General features: G+C 41.0%; 1 protein-coding gene across 8 annotated transcripts in view; it reads left to right on the top strand.

Annotated features, from left to right (window-relative positions):
• Positions 1 to 13,687, top strand: part of LOC120736871 (thyroid hormone receptor alpha) — a 120,813-nt gene extending 107,126 nt beyond the window's left edge. For all 8 annotated transcript variants that reach the window (XM_040037225.1, XM_040037227.1, XM_040037228.1 and 5 more), the window contains 2 exons: positions 1,431 to 1,689; positions 5,749 to 13,687. In XM_040037225.1, the coding sequence (XP_039893159.1) occupies positions 1,431 to 1,689; positions 5,749 to 5,999 (510 nt within the window). In that variant the 3' untranslated portion in view covers positions 6,000 to 13,687. The remainder of the gene's footprint in view (positions 1 to 1,430; positions 1,690 to 5,748) is intronic.
• The last annotated feature ends 3,097 nt before the right edge of the window (positions 13,688 to 16,784 follow it).

Here is a 16,784-nt window from a genome sequence, read left to right as displayed (position 1 = left end):
CCTGTGCCATCAAACTGTTGCCTGCCATCAAAATCATTTTACAGTGAAGGTCATGTTCTCGTGCAGCTCTGGACTGCTTCCACTTCTGCTGCTATTTCTAGATCACTGCCTGGAAGTCCCGTTCTGTCCCTTGCAGTTGTGCCTTTGCATTATATGCTGGATCTCCTCCAATGTGTCACAATGGCAACTCTTCAACTTAACTTTCCTTCAGCTGACCCAGTGTGTTGCCTTCTGGCTTGGATATCATGAACTTATGGGTGACCCCAGCTGTCATCAACAGAAATTACTCTTAACATGAAAGTCGGGTAACAAGATCAGTTAGCAGTACAGATTAAAGAACATCAGTAAATAATGTGCAACATTTAACTGAAGAGGCTTCTAAAAATCTGCAATAGTATTGTTTAAGTTTATGCTGCATTCAGTAAGAGACAAGTTTTAAGAGAAACATCAGCAGCAGTCTGATTTCTTACTCTGTGCCCCAGGAAAGGTTTCCAAACCCCCATTTCAGTCTTTTATATCTTTTCCCAAAATGTCAGCTCACACAGTACCTAAATATAGCCCGTCTACTTCAAAGACAAGAACAATTCAATCCAGCGGCTTTAAAAATGTGTCGCTCTCTCAAGCTTCCACTTTTCCTGAAATTAACACTGTGAGTTTCTTTATTGTCATTTCTTTAAATTCTGATTTCCACTTTGAATTTAGACGGCTATAAATGATTTAACATTGTTATCTAAACTACACGTGTGCATACTCTGGTTTCACGGTAATGTTTAAAGGCAGACTGTGAGCGTAGCTCTCCGTTAAAACACTAACAAGCTCGTTAACCTAAGCTGGCTCTTTTGATTGGGAACTTCCTCCATCTGAAGCTTTTGTCCTGCTGCGTGTCAGCTGGGATTACACCGACTAATCCACCCCACACCCCCACCGCTGTCTCCCTCTCTCTCTGTATTAAGTGGTGACTCACCACTTACTGATATTGCTTTGCTCTCTGTGCAAACGATCTGTGAGCAAGTGCCATCGCATGTCTTCCCACCTAACTGAGTGCACTCATCATGTATATTGTAGGGGCTTCCTGGTTACATAAAGGCAAAGGACTTGTTGTGAATAGAATATTATAACCCTTCAACTCTTATAATGGGGTGGAGGAAAAGCAGTCCTAATCCATTTCACTGTGTGTTTCTGTTTGTTATTGTGAAAGAGTCGGGACACTGTGTCAATGTAAATAAAAACTGAAAAGATCATTGCAGTTGGTGTAACTTTATTTTTGTAACAAATTGCTTAATGTTGCTAGCTAGCTTTTAGTTACTATTATATCATCAATGTCTCAATAGTTTAGAAAACAAACACAACTGTTGACTTCCAGGACAGACTTTTCTGTTTGAAGTTCAGCATTGTCTCATTTCCTGACAAGCTCAAATCTTGTTTCCCAGCTGCCTTGTGAGGACCAGATCATCCTGCTGAAAGGCTGCTGCATGGAGATCATGTCACTGCGTGCTGCTGTGCGCTACGATCCCGACAGCGAGACTCTTACTCTAAACGGCGAGATGGCTGTGAAACGCGAGCAGCTGAAGAACGGCGGGCTGGGCGTGGTGTCGGACGCCATCTTTGATCTGGGCAAGAGTCTAGCACAATTTAATCTGGATGACTCGGAGGTGGCGCTGATGCAGGCGGTGCTGCTCATGAGCTCAGGTGAAAAACGAATATTGTTACCATCGTCTAAAATCTGTTTAAGAGAAAAGATGTGATGTTTGTCATTCGACACTGGTTTTGTTAGATTTCAGGTTGTATTCCCACCACAATCTTTACACTGAAAATATATTCATATATGAACCAACAAGTGAGGATTTTTTTATCTTTTGTGGTCTTATGAAAGAACACAATTTTTTTTTCCCTGAAACATGTTTCAAAACAAAACAACAGTGATTTTTTTCACATTAATGCGACACTATGTTGGAAACTAAGTCACTGTTGCTACATCACACAATGAAATTGCTCCACTCACTGAGTACAAATCAGCCAATAATAGCAGGATTGATTTGTCTTCTCTTTTTTAATTTTATGGTTTGGTAGGTTTAAAAAAACATTAATAACATTACTTGATGTTAAATCTCAGGTGTGGTGGTTCTGACCGTCTACGAAGTCAACCTCAGGATTATAGTTGCTGTATGCTGTATGCTTCTGCATGCCACTTTGCAACCCCACTCCACCTGGCTCTTTTGTATTGCTTGTACAGTTTTAGTGTAAATTATTCAGTGCTTCAAATGTTCCACATTTTATCTTCTTTACAGATTAATTTTGCAAATTATTAAAAACAAAAAGCTAAAATATGTACATAAGTATTCACAGCCTTTGTTCAGTACTTTGTTTAAGCACATTTTGGGGCATTTTCTTCCATTTTCTTTTGCAGAGTGTCTCTAACTCAATCAGATTAAATGGGGAGCATCACTGCACAGCTATTTTCAGATCCCTCCACAGATCTTCAGTCAGCTTCAAGTCTGTACTCTGACTGGGCCACTCAAGGACATTCACATAGTAGTCCCAAAGCCCCCCTTTGTTATCTAAGCTATGTGCTCAGGGTCAATGTCCTGTTGAAAGTCTGAGGTTCAGAGACTCTGAAGCAGGTTATCATCGAGGATGTCTCTGTACATTGCTGCATTTATCTTTTTCTGCCTGCTGCCAAAAACATCCCAACAGCATGATGCTTCCACCACCATGCTTCACTGTGGAGATGCTATTGGTGATGAGCGGCGCCGGGTTTCCTCGAACACAATGCTTGGCGTTCAGGCCAAACAGTTCAATCTTTGTTTCATTAGACGAGAGCATTTTCTCGTTGTCTTGGAGGTGTTTTTTGTCAACCTCCAGGCGGGCTGTCATGTGCCTTTCACTGAGGAGTGGCTTCCATCTGTCCACTCTACCAAACAGGCCTTATTGATGGAGTGCTGCAGAAATGGTTGGCCTTCTCAAAGGTCCTCCTCTCTCCACAGAGCAATCCTGGAGCTCTGTGGTCACGCTGAACGACCATTGGGTTCTTGGTCATCTCTAAGGCCCTTCTACCCTGATCGCTCAGATTGGCCGGATGGCCAGCTCTAGGGAGAGTCCTGGTGATTCCAAACTTTTTCTATTTATGGATGACGAGGCCACTTTGCTCATTGGGAATTTCAATGCTTCTGAAATTTTTCTGTACCCTTCCCTAAATCTGTGCCTCAATACGATCTTGTCTCAGATAATTCCTTGGACTTCATGGCTTGGTTTGTGATCTTTTCAGATCATGTTTAATCAACTGACTTTACCACAGGTGGACTCCAATCAAGTTGTAGAAACATCTAACAGACGATCAGGGAAAACAGGGTGTACATAACATGACAAAATGTGGAACAAGTAACAGGATTACTTACTTTCTGCATGCACTGTAAATAATGCAGTTGACTGCCTGTTATTTTCTGTGGTGGGTCTTGCTGCTGCTTCTCCTTTAGTCTCTCTATATAATTACATAGAAGGGCAGAGTGCCCTCCTGACAGAAATCACATTTTCAATTGTTTTCAGTCATTAAACGGGAGATAGCTGGAAAGAATAGTAGACTTCTGTTCATCCACTCTGTAAGGAGCTTTCTGACAACATTCTTTTGTGTCCCAGAACGATGGCAATTAGGCAACTTTGCAGTTTCCAGTGCGTTCATGGTCAGTCCTTACACTGGTGCAGGTGGAGCTTGCTCATTGCCATTTAAAGATATTTGTAAGGAAGTTATTTGCTTCCCATTTTTTAATCATTTGTAGTGGAAAAAACCCCACCATGGGACTGGCCCTGTAGTTTTAGTTCTGCTCTAATGCTAAAAGTCTACCATGGTACCTACAGTTTGACGGACTTTAACCACAGACGTAAAGCTGATCACACCGGCTTTATTTGCACACTGATGGAAAAGGGAAAAACACATTAACTAAATTCCCACACTCCCTAAACAACCTGAATGGGAATAATCTTGTCTAATCTGCTTTTAATCCTATCACCACACAGCCCTAATTCCTAGACAGTCACTGTCTCTGAAGCTGGGCCACAAAGCCCCACTTGAGGTGGATTTCTTCAAAGTGTGAAATAAAGACACCCAGATGCAACCTTAACATTAATTATATTAGATGCTTATTCACAAAACCATCTGCTATAAAATAAAATGCAATCATAGTTTCTCATAAATCTCTACTTTAATTCTCTGTTTCATAGTTGAAATGATGTAACTAGTGTGCAGTGATACACTCAGAGGATGGACAGAATAATATCTGAACAACACTACAAGGGAGGGACAGACAGTATCGGCATGATTGATAGTTGGAAAGCTAAGCACTGTGCAGCACTGCAGATCAGAAGAGCAGATCCTGCAGGTCATTCAAGGTCCTGGAATCTCTCCAAGACCTAGGATGACCTAAGGCAGCTTATTTATGGACATGCTGCTGCTGGAATTCTGTCAGGGTGTGTTTGTTTCTGAGTACATTTGAGATATTTTTAGGGGTAAAGATACTGAACACAGCAGCTTTTTTCCAAATTGTGAATATTGGGGAATAAGTAGTAGGATTTAAGAGTTTAATAACAGACTGAAACAGAAGATGGCAGGAATGCGTGTCTGGTATTGTAGCTGTGCCCAAATTTAGGGGCCGCATCCTTCGGAGGCCGTATTTGTAGGCCGATTACGTCACAGTGGTGTGGCGAAGGATGTCCAAATTCAAAGACTCCTCCAAATGTAGCCGACAAATGTGTCCTCCTTATTCCCAGAATGGAAGGATTGGTTGGGTGTATTCTTCGTGGCCCAACCTATCCCAGAATTCATAGCGCGGCCCAGCTAATTCCAGCTGGCAACAATGGTAGCAGCTATTTATTTTAATAATACTCTGATTACTCTTTCTGGGTCACAAAATAAACTTTTAAGATATTTTCAGGCGAGAATGTAGCTGTGTAAACTTCAAATATCTGCTCTGTTTATCAAGACATCATATACTTGCAAAAGTGTTCCAACGTTTTCGGAAACGTTTGTTAACCACCAGCTCTATAGCTGACCGGGGTCACTAGAGCCGAGAACAGCAAACTCCCTGCACATCATTTCAGACTTAAAAATGTTATTTGGCGTTTTTCAGTGTTTTATTTGTTCCTGAGTAAATCGGTTTGGCTGTGATTAAAGTTAGTTTTTACACAGCTGAATAAACGTCAAGCAGACAAATGATTAAACAGAATTTGGTAGAGAATTTACTCCAGTCTGCTGTTATATTTTAGATAGCAAGGAGCAGACGGCTGAGTTTATTAAACTCCACCGAGACAATCTGCAAATTTCATTAAAAGTTCAATAAACTATCATCTTGTCTTTATTTTTAGTTAGCACATACCTTAAACACTTAAAGCTGTAAGCTAATGATAGTTATATAAGAGCAGATGCTGCTGGTGCAATAAGCTGTACGTTTTACCTCCAATGGATGCATGATTAGTTGACTAATCACAAAAATAATCTGTGACTAGTTGACTATCAAAATAATCCTTTATACTACTTTCAATAAACCAACAGCTTCATTTATATAAGTTATATATAAATACGATGTTCTGTTCAGAGATTCTGTTTCCAGTACACACTGTCACATCACTTATTCTGCCCTCTCCAAGAAAAATGTATGCAGCATTTCAATTTGCAGTCTTTCTCCTGTTTTAAAAGGAACCAGGCAGCGGAGGGCACATTTCCCATGTAATTGTTCCTTTGTTCTTTATTGCCTGCAGACCGTTCAGGGCTGACCAGCGTGGAGAAGATTGAGCAGTGCCAAGAGGCTTACCTTCTGGCGTTCGAGCACTATATAAACTACCGCAAGCACAACATTCCCCATTTTTGGCCCAAGCTGCTGATGAAGGTGACAGACCTGCGCATGATCGGGGCTTGCCACGCCAGCCGTTTCCTTCACATGAAGGTCGAGTGTCCCAATGAACTGTTTCCCCCGCTCTTCCTGGAGGTGTTCGAGGACCAGGAAGTGTAACTGTACATCACCCTCAGAAAGAACACTTTTGTGGTGGCTTTGAGAGGAAGTTTGGCTGAAGGACAAGCGAGGACGAAAAACTGGATTTTTTTTTTCTCTTCATGGAGAACACACTCTGTAAATTTCTTTTGTTGCCCCTTTGTGTGTGTTTTTTTTGTTTTGTTTTGTTTTTTTGATTTGTCAAGCAACTACAACATCCACCACCAGCAAGCACACATCAATATTATCAGAGGAATGCAATCAGTCTCACTAGGCACACACACAAAGTACAAGCAGTGTAAATACTTACATAGCTATTCACACATTCATACACCATAAAAAGTGTATTTATATGCAAACAATTGCATTGCCTCTTTTTGCACCCCCATGGATACACAGCTGTACTGCTCCTGACTAATGCAAACTGAGGGGCTTGGTTATGTTTCTACTAGCTGCACAGCCACCTATCACCTCAGATAAGTGCTTTTTTTGTTTTGTTTTGTTTTGTTTTAATCTCTGGGACCTGATCATTAGCTTCTCTTTCAATCCCTACACCTCCCTCACATCTCCTTAACTGCAAAGACATCCTCTGTCCGCAGCCTAGCCCTCAACCTGCCAAGGCCCCGTGAGTCTTTGTTGACCTACCTCCCTCACGTACTGACCTCTCTCGCTCTCGTGTATACACAGGCACATGGTGTACATGCACAAAAGACACCCCTACAATATTACCTCAAACAATATTACCTTTCTGATTAGAAAACACAGACTCGTGTAATATTTAGTCAAACCATATGCAAGCTACAGTGAGAAAACTTTGTATGAAGCCCTTATTTATATACAGATATGTCTTATAACTGCAGACACGAGATGGTATCGCTCGGTTTCCTGAGCAGGGACTAAACCCAGTCTAAAAAAACACTAAAAACTTTGTTTTCAGTTGAAATCTTCATTGAATTTTCCTTCAAGTGTGGAACTGGGCTTAATCCATGCCTGGGACACTGAACCCATAGGTATTAATTACTGTAGTGCATCAGAGGTTACAAGATGTCATGAACATCACGGTGCTTTCTGTGATCACTAAGTGTTTTGCTTTAGTGGATTTGATATCCATCTTTGTGCAGTAAATTCTCCTTGTTTACTGACATGGTTCGATATTCTTGGAAACAGGTTTACTTTCTTTCTTGCTGTGACTTAAATATAAAGTTTGATACCATTCTTATGCTGTATTTGAAGCTAACGCTAGCGACTGCTTAGCTTAGCATAGCTATGTTAAGCTATGCTAAGCTATGCTAGCATAGCATCGTCACTGCCAGGCGATGAAGGCTGTCCCAATTCGAGGGCTGCTCCAAATGCGGCCCACAAATGCGTCCTCCTCTTCCCCAGATTTGAAGGATTTGTCAGGTGTATCCTTTGTTGCCCAGCCTATCCCAGGATTCATAGCACGGCGGTGGCTGTGGATGATTTTTTTTTTATGTTTAGCTTAGTTGTTGTTTGTTGAAATGTTTAAAGCCAGATGTTTTATTATTTCCTGTTTTGTGCTAAGTTAGTGTTTTTATTGGCTGTAGTTTATTTTTTAAAGGACAGATTTGGAAATTGTGTTGTTTTTACCAAAGTAAGAAAGCAAAGAAAGAAATCCTGTTTCCCAGAATATCAGTCACTATTACTTTATTGCTTCTTCAGGAGTTATAGGACGTTGTTTTTATCATTTCCATGTCAACAGTAGCAGCAAGGAGTTATAAGGAGATTTATTCTAAAACATATTTTTCATTCATGATCTACCAAATAAAAGATAAAAATAATACTTTTTTTTCTTGTTCATTGGATTCAGTGGATTTGGATCATCTTTACCTCCATTATACCCGAACTGGCAATTAGCTGCTGAAAGGCTAATGGCCAGCTCCAACCCCGTTCCTCAGAAAGCACTGATTTAGTCATGGCATCTTAAGCATCCAGGAAGAGAAAAGCTGATTGCGACGTTGTTTTTATACTAAATATAGCATACACAGGACGTCTGCTTATATTTATACACAGCTGGAATACCTCTCCAACACATACCTCCTGTTGTCTTTACCTCACATACTCATATGCATATTAAACACCCATTTAGTTATTATCACATGTATTACCTCAGTTGTTTTGTGATCAGCACTTCCTCCTCCTGAGTTGTGCACACTTCCTGTGTCTTTGGGTCAGTGTTTGAGTATCCCATTGGATCCCCCTGCTCTATGGTCCACGCCCTCAGCTTTCCACTGATTTGTGTTAGGTTCAGCACTAGCACATGGTGGTGGTTGTGGAAACCTCTTCAGGCTTCTCCCCATCGCCTGTATCCATTTCAAGTCCCGCCTGAAACTGGCAGATTCTACCTCACCTCTCATTTAAAAGGAGCTCCCCCTCTACCTGCAGCGCATACACATAAACATGCACAGAGATATAAAAATACAGATATATGTACTCACCGTGCACAAAGGACTTGCAAGCATGGACCCACTGAGTGTCTTTTACATGGGCCAGAGATCAACAGCTGAAATTCAGTTCCCCCCCCCCTTTTTTTTCAGACTTTATCACAAAAAAATTGGGATCAAGAGTCATTTTTAATTTTTATTTAAGAACCTAAAGTGACGACAACAATGCAGACATGAATCTGTGAATCTGGATCTGTGTGCCAATTGAACTTGGAGGAAGCTGTCAGGACACGGTGACAGCTGGAAACTGGCACCACAGTTGATTTTTAGCCCTGTCGGATCAGCCCAAGAGACTCTTCTGGGTGGTGACTGGAAGGTAAATAAACAGCAACTGAGTCAGCAGAATCCGCCTGAGGATATGACTTTTCGTCCTGGCCAAAATGAGGGAAACTGCGAGTGTGTGTGACCGTTGCAGTGTGACGCAGTTCAGGCCACCAGCAAACATACGCAGACACGGACCGAGCGATGCGTCCCTGAATTCTTCCCTCGCCATCGAAGCACAAACGGAAAACACTGGCCCAGAAATTCAAATCATGAATTCAACATTGCTGAGACCATCTCCACCAACCATATCCCACACTGCCATCCTCTACAAATGATTATCAGGTTTTTTTTCTGTTGCACTAAAACCATGCCTGTATTCTTCAGCAGCCCTGAACTCCTTTCCTCTATGACCTCTCCTAAACCTTTCCCTTTCCTGCTAGTCTGTAGCATTCCCAATATCCTCCCTGATTATCTTATATAACCAACAAGGACTGTGACGCGGCGCTGCCACTCTCAGTGTTACCAATCTATGTTGCAGGGTATTTAAATAGAACGTGCTTATACAGGGATACAGTTGCACACACACACACACGGCAATAGGATGATTGAGCTGTACGAGGTCAGAGCGGCCGTCTCCAGACCTGCTGTGTTTGTACTGCACTCACTATCACTGTGAATGAAAGCCACGCTGCAACCGGGCTAATGCTCACACAGGGTACTGCTGGCTTTCTAATTCACACATGTAAATGTGCCTCACAGAGGTGGTACAAATATACACAATACAGGAGCAAATATTTATACACAAACACAACACAGTTATTGTATGTGGCATTCGAGCTATCAGTGGGTGAGTTTATGCTGCCAGTTCCAATCAGATCGTGAATCTGACCGCTCATGTAGCACAAGAATCAATGTCTGTAATACAGTTGTTTTTAATACGTTGGACTTGGGGTTAGACTTTGGACCTGATGTGCGTTTTCTTATATTCTGTCACTGTGTTTAAACAGAGAAGTTTCAAATAATGAGTTGAGTGTATGTACAAGTAATCCTGCGAGTCAGAAGTCGCTCATCCCAGAAAAACAGCAAGTAGTTTATCGGGAGGGATGCAGAGCGTAGAATCGCTTGTTTCAGGCAGTGGATGAACTAAAGTGTTACACCGAGCAAAGGACGTTTTTTAAACCAGCTAAAGTAATAAAGAAACAGAGCTTTAAATAAGCATAACAGGATAATGTAATTGACATATGATTTGCAGTAAATACATTCAAAGGTTACCATATTAGTTGGCCATTGGTAACATCTGCTAATCACCAACGTTCAGCTTCAAAGTGATGCACTTCCTGTGTGGATGCATACATATAATTTTTATAGATGCCTTGTGGAGATCATCAACTCATGGCTGACTTGCTTTTTGCAAACCTCTTGGTGAATCCCCCCCAAGTCTGAGACTGAGGTCAACTTCGTGATTTAGATTGGAGCTGGCAGCATGGCCTCTCTGTCTCTCTCTTTCTCTCACCCTCTCTCTCCTTCTCAGCCAAATGATCACTGGGGAAATCCTCTTCCTGTCCTTTAAAAAGAGAAAAAAAACACAGCACACCAGCACCACAGAGCACACTGCCTTCAGCCGTGATCAGCTGCACCAGCATAGTGGAGAGACAGCAACCATCCTTCCCACCTTCCACAGTCATCATCACATAGCAGACATGTCCAGGTAGCTCTTTAAGTCTGATCTCAGCGGTTGGGTTTTTAAACTCTAATGAGAAGTAGCTGCACAGGACCGTACCTTAGCCATGCATGTTTTCTGCGTGACAGCTCTGTTACTAATAGCATGGAGTGCTTCAGTGACAAGACAAAAAAAACAAAAAATCATTTTACATTAAGAAATCAGAATAAAAGAACCGATTTGTTCTGTCTGCTTGGACATGGCTCAAGTAGTTGGTGCACTTATGCAGGCGGGGCAGAATGGAAAATTCCTTCACCTGTGTGAGCCATAGAGTCAAAAACACGTGTTCTTGTGGCAGTGTAGCATTGTTGGACATAATTGAGGTCACTCAGAGGTAGGCTACCTCCGTCCGCTTCATGTCCCGACGTCCCAGTCAAGCTGTAGAATAACAGTCTCCATGTTTTCCACACCATCACTACAGTTTGCTTTCTCTGTCTGCCTCTGAGATCAAAGGAAGGGTTATATTACGTTTACAATAAACTCAAATGTGAACTTGATGCTAAGCTCTGCAGCTGCAGCCTGGCACAAAGCTAACAAATACTACTGTTTTTATTACTTACCCAGGGAAAACATCCGTAAGCTCTCATCCTTGCATCCACCTTTCCGCATCCTTCCAACTCCAACCCCCCCGGGTGTTTCCTCCATATGCCTCTCCTTCCTTTCCCACACCCTCTCCCAGAAACCTGCTACGGCTCATGCTAGCACTCTCTGGTGGAGAAAGACGACAATCCCTGCAGGAATATGTCCACACGTGGAATGTAAAATACTGAAATTGTATAATTAAAGACACGATGTGAAGTCCCACACTCATGTTGCTTTCGATGTTGCTTTTGTTGTGCACCAAGTGTTCGTCGTTCTGCTTTTTCTTGGGCCGTTGAGCTTTGGAGGTGGACATGAGCCACGTCCTGTGACAGACTGCTACTGATGAGTCGTTTTAAGAAAAAACTAGTATGTTTATGAGTGATTTAAAGGAAGGGATGAAGTGAATGTTTTGGGTATAGAGGAATTTTTTAATTTTTGTTTTTTTAATGATACTTTTGTCTTTATTTGCATCTGATTTTTCTTGGTAAGTGAATGTCTATCTGTGTTGATGCTTTACTGTGAGAATATGGCTGTATATGCACTTTCAGACCATCATTGGTGCAGTGGTAGCTAGTGCTCAGACATCACCCATGGGTCAGGGTTCAGCTCATCTTCAGTTTAGCCAACTGAAAAAGAAGCCATATTAATAAATACGATTGAAACTTCTTGGAACAGGCGATTGCATTTGGCACCATAGTTCAGCTGTACTGCTTGCACTGTAATGCACACTGCTGTATAAGAATGAATGAATTGCATTATTGAAAAATATACGTTTAGTGTGATAAGCTAGTCAGTGTTTTGGATTCATCCTTTTTTTTTAAGGTTTTAAATCTTATGTTTTTCTTACTTCTGACCTTTTTTTATTTTGTCACTACTGCAACCTCTCATACGCTAAAACGTAATATACCACTGTCCCAGTCACACAGGCTTAGAGACCAGTTAGTGACTGCCTGGCAATCACAAGTTGTTCGGGAAAAATGTATTTTCTCTGAACAGTTGCTGAAGTTTGCTGGCAGTTGCTGTGAAGTCAGTTCCTAAACGCTCAGTTAGGCTTGCCTACACTAGTCTGTGATCCTGTGGTAATCACCGGCAGCAGGTGAAAAATCTCTTCCCAACCAGTTGGAGAGTGGTAGCAGAAAGTTGCTTACTGTCACCAGGTGAAACTGGTCATCTAAGGGTTTACAACGCTGCAGCGAAAACCTCCTCGGGATTACTTTGGTGGATGCTAGCACTCTGTAACCACTTGCTAACTATTTGCTAAGCTGTAGTGAAACTGTGAAGAGTGTCACACAAACCTTTTTAGCGCAGTCCCTTCTTTGCAAATAATTTCACCCGGTGACAGCCCGCAACGTCCTGCAATTCTTAAATTAATTTTAATACATAAATGATAAACTAATCCTTGCTCTGACAAACTCTCTTGAATATTATTCTAAGTAAAACCACTAATTAGCTAGCTAGCTGATGATGTTGTAATCTTGCTGTTCCGAGGTTTACTCATGATAATACTTTTATTTGCTGGTCATACTTGAGTTATCAGCAATTTGGTGTTGGGCTAATTTGATAGATGTAGGTGATTAAAAAATACTATAGTCAATTTGAGCTAATGTCAATTTTACAACTAATGTTGGGCCCAAAGATTAGCTTACTAGCTTAGAGCTAACTTCACTCTGTCTACTGCCCATTTGGTGTTGACACCATATTTTAATAGTTTTGCTAAAAGCTGATACAATGAAAGATTTTCTTTGACAAGGTACATAAATAATTGGTGTGGAAAAAGTCATTGAATTCCTTACTATACATGGGCCTTGCTCTTGACTCAGAAGGTAATCAGTACAGTTAATACTTTGGCCACAAATACCAATAACAAATACACAGAGATGTATGGTTTCAGGTGTACTATTTTATTCAATTCTATATATATTTACATTTTTGGGGATTTTATAATATTTGTATATAAACATCTTTTCTTTCACACCCCTCATTAATAATTTACATACAGTCCCTTATAACACCTCTGAAATGTGAATAACCAGGTTACCGTCTCAGTGAAAATATTTCTGAACTTGTTTAAAAGATAAAGTGTTGCCAAATCCATCGTCCAGTTGGAACTGAAAGTGAATGAACCTGATTTGTGCTCTCCACAGTTGCTTTAGCTGTATCATTTGTTAAGCTAGAGTCAATAAAAATAAGAAAAAAACATTCGCATCCTGATGTCAGCATCTATCAAACCTCCAGCTAAGGTTAATCGTGCAATGTATACATCTGCCATATGTAAAAGTGTCAATGTTGTAATGATAATATAGCTTTTGATGGAGAACAAAGCTCACTATACAAAAAAGAAGTGTAAAGAAACACATGACGATAAATCATAAAACAGAGACCAAAAAAAGAAGAAGAAAGATATATATACAACTGTTCATACCTCATTGTACTGCTGTGTGCCAGAGGAAGGGACTGGGAGCGATCATTTTGATCATGGAAAAATAAGGAACAGGAGCAAGGAAGAGACGCTTGAAAGGTTTTTTTTCTTTCGCTCGCTCTCTTTTGGCCTCTTCACATGCCAGAAATAATAAGCTGAACTGGATAAAAAAGTAGCAGTGTATATGGTTAATGTGATAAAATGCTTACAGTTTCTATTCAGGTTATAAGATATGTCACTGTGACAGTGTTGTTTTTCAGGAGAAAAAAAAAGCAGACTTATTTTGTTGTGTCTGGTGAAATATGAAGCCAAGCTTTGAGGTATTAGTCATCAGCTGGCATCATGGCACACAGAGAGGGAGGACTTCATCACTACAGGAGCGTCACTATACCAAGTTGAAGTCAAATAAAATTATTAATGCAAGTGTGAATTAGAGTCCAGTATTCTTAGGAATTGCAAAAAAGTGCAAAAATGCAATTAAACATTTGCATTTAGTGTATATAATACAGGCCAGCAAGTTGTGCCTTGAATAAGAACAGTTTAGGACCCAGCGTCCCAAACTACTATTCCCACGATTAGACTTGTCTCCTTTTTTATTTCTTTGCTGCTCCCTGCAGGAGAATCCATCCCGGCTCTAATTATTCTATCCGAGACACATCATGGGACGATGATGTGTTTGTTAGCAGAGCACAGTGTTGAATGTAACGCTGAGTGAGATGCGAGCCGGAGCTCCCCAGATGACAGTTTGATATTGTATTCAATCTTGCTGGTCGTGGGTTTGTGACGGGCATGTTTGCTGTTTGTTTTGCTTTTCTGTGACAAATCATTTATGGCACAATCAGACAATGACATCTCAGTGGCTCGCAGCTGTTTGTGTTTGTGGCTCTGTGGCATTCGTTGACAGCGTTATAAAATGATTTGAGAACAGTCTGCCTACTTTGTCTCTGTCCAAGTGATCAGGAGTTATATCGTCTCGGTTTCAGATGCACGCATGAGCACAAGTTAATAGACAAATAAACACTAAACTAGCTAAATATATAAGTACAGTGTTCGATACGCTGCAAAAGTCTTAAAGCATCCCTCATTTTTTTTTATAGTTTGCTTCCAAAAAGGGGGCAGCAACTGTAATTTCTTTAATTAGAATAGCTCACAATACTGTTTTTAACTATATGCAGAATTTGATTTAATGTCACATTAAGTCCAACTGAACCTAAAAGATGTCATTATGTGTGCTGCAGTAAAAAGAAAGCGCAAACTCATTTGCCTCAGAATACACTTCAATACACACACAAACAATATGACCTGGTCATTTACAATGATGCTGCTTAAGCTTCTTAATCTGCTTATTGTCATCTTTTAGGATGAAGAGAAAGCCAAACCGAATGTTATTGTACTATGTATAACAGTAAAGATCATTAATTCATTCACTCGAGCAAAGACTCCCTTACAGTCAGCCGTTGTGTTTCCACTCAGCTCTCTAGCCCGTAACCCTAAAATGTCTTGGCTGTAAGCAAAGCAGACCAAATGCTGCATTTTATGCTGCAAGAACAAACACAAGTCTTCAAAGCACTCCTAGCATCTGAGTAACTGAAGACCCAGTGATTTTTTAATCTTTTTATGTTTACTGTCCTCACAGTGGCAGCTGACGTGGTTAACATTACCATCTGCTTGCCCCTTTCCTGTGTTCACATTTACGCTTACTCTTTTTAAAAACAGGCTGTGCTTTCTTACATATCTTCCATTTTTGCTGTCAGACAGCAGAAGACACATGATGTGGTGACCCAAATGCTGCACATTCAGACTCAGTTCTGTAACCTGTAAACCAGCCGACACTTTGAAGCCATTTTTCAAGCTTCTTTTAAAACCCTGATGTCATAACATAGTCTGACCATTGATGTAATGTGAAGATAACAGCCATGCTTTCAGCTCTATTGTTTATTGTGAATGAAGCTTATTTTATTTTACTGGTCAGCAGCTCTTTAGGGCTGTGCCTTATATACACAGAACCTTTGCTTTGATCGTGCCAGCTGACCGATTAAAAGGAGACGTTTCCAGAGGCGCAGCAAAGAGACGGGAGCTGAAATGCAGCAGTAGTAAATGAAGAAAAATATGTCAACGTTAAAGCATGTAAAGCCCATACACTCCAAGCTTTAAGGTTAGTGTGAAAAATAGGGGGGTGATATAACCTAACTCTGTAAAATTGGCCACTTGGCAAAATCGAGTAGGAAAGCCAACAAGAGCATCCTGTGAACACATGATAAACAGGCTTTTCTACTCGGTTTAAGTACTCCATTATTTCTACTACACTACCAACATCCACCGACCTTCTATTGGTAGCCAACTCCCTCTACCACCTGAGCCACACCCACCCCAAATAATATGGAGATCGTCGTTACCCTCAAGTTACACCCTGTGGATATAAAGCTTCATGGCAGAACAATCAAGATTTCATAGGAAAGACAACCACCTAGGCAGAGACACCAAGACAGAAGCAGCTCTGAATAAAAGGCACATGACAGCACATTCAGTGTTTGCCAGACTGTCTTTAAAAGACTCTGGGAGCACGAGGAAAAAGATTCTTTGTCCTGATGAGACTAATAAATCAACTCTTTTGGCAGAACTCCAAGAACTAGAAAACACAAGACACTGCTGAACACCCTGTTATGTTACCCAAGCATCTACATCATCTGATCTGTGTTCACTGCCTTTTCCGTATCACAGGGTTTATACACAGGCCGCTGTTGCTTGGGTAACACTCCCGACACACCCACCTGTGCGAAACGATAGAAAAGGTACATTAGAGCTCTTAGCTTTAACATGTCCCTGATGGTCACCAGTCACCAGATGGAAGGCGCTACGTCTCTACCATTTTGCAACAAAAATTAAACTTGATGTTGTGCTGTAGTGATCAGGGATGGATCCATGGCGCTGTGGACCAGGCAGGAAGCAGCACAATCATGACCACGCTCCTTCAGTGTTAATGGACGGGAGGTTAGCCAAGCTTAAAAAAGAGAAACAAAAAAACAAAGTGTACTCTTCACCGCACACTCTTTATCAGAGCCTCCTCAGAGCATCACATACAAACATCAGTCTATTTAGACCGTTGCCTGATCATCCGTCACCACTGTGAACACGCTCAGCTCTCGGCATAATCCCGTTTCAGCTTTGAACCCATCTGTCACTCCTACCATACACTCACTAAAGACTCCTGACTTCCTTTTGATCACTGCTCACTATTGCTTCACAATAGCAAATAAATAAAACACACAATGATTAAACTCCACTGGCTAGAAGAAAACAACCAAATTAGGCACATGTATAAAAATAGCAATAGCGCATATAAAAAGTGTCCAATGTGT

Source organism: Simochromis diagramma, unplaced genomic scaffold (genome assembly GCF_900408965.1).
Source record: "Simochromis diagramma unplaced genomic scaffold, fSimDia1.1 OVJJ01000516.1, whole genome shotgun sequence".
NCBI lineage: Eukaryota > Metazoa > Chordata > Actinopteri > Cichliformes > Cichlidae > Simochromis > Simochromis diagramma.
This window is presented reverse-complemented; position numbering and strand designations above follow the sequence as displayed.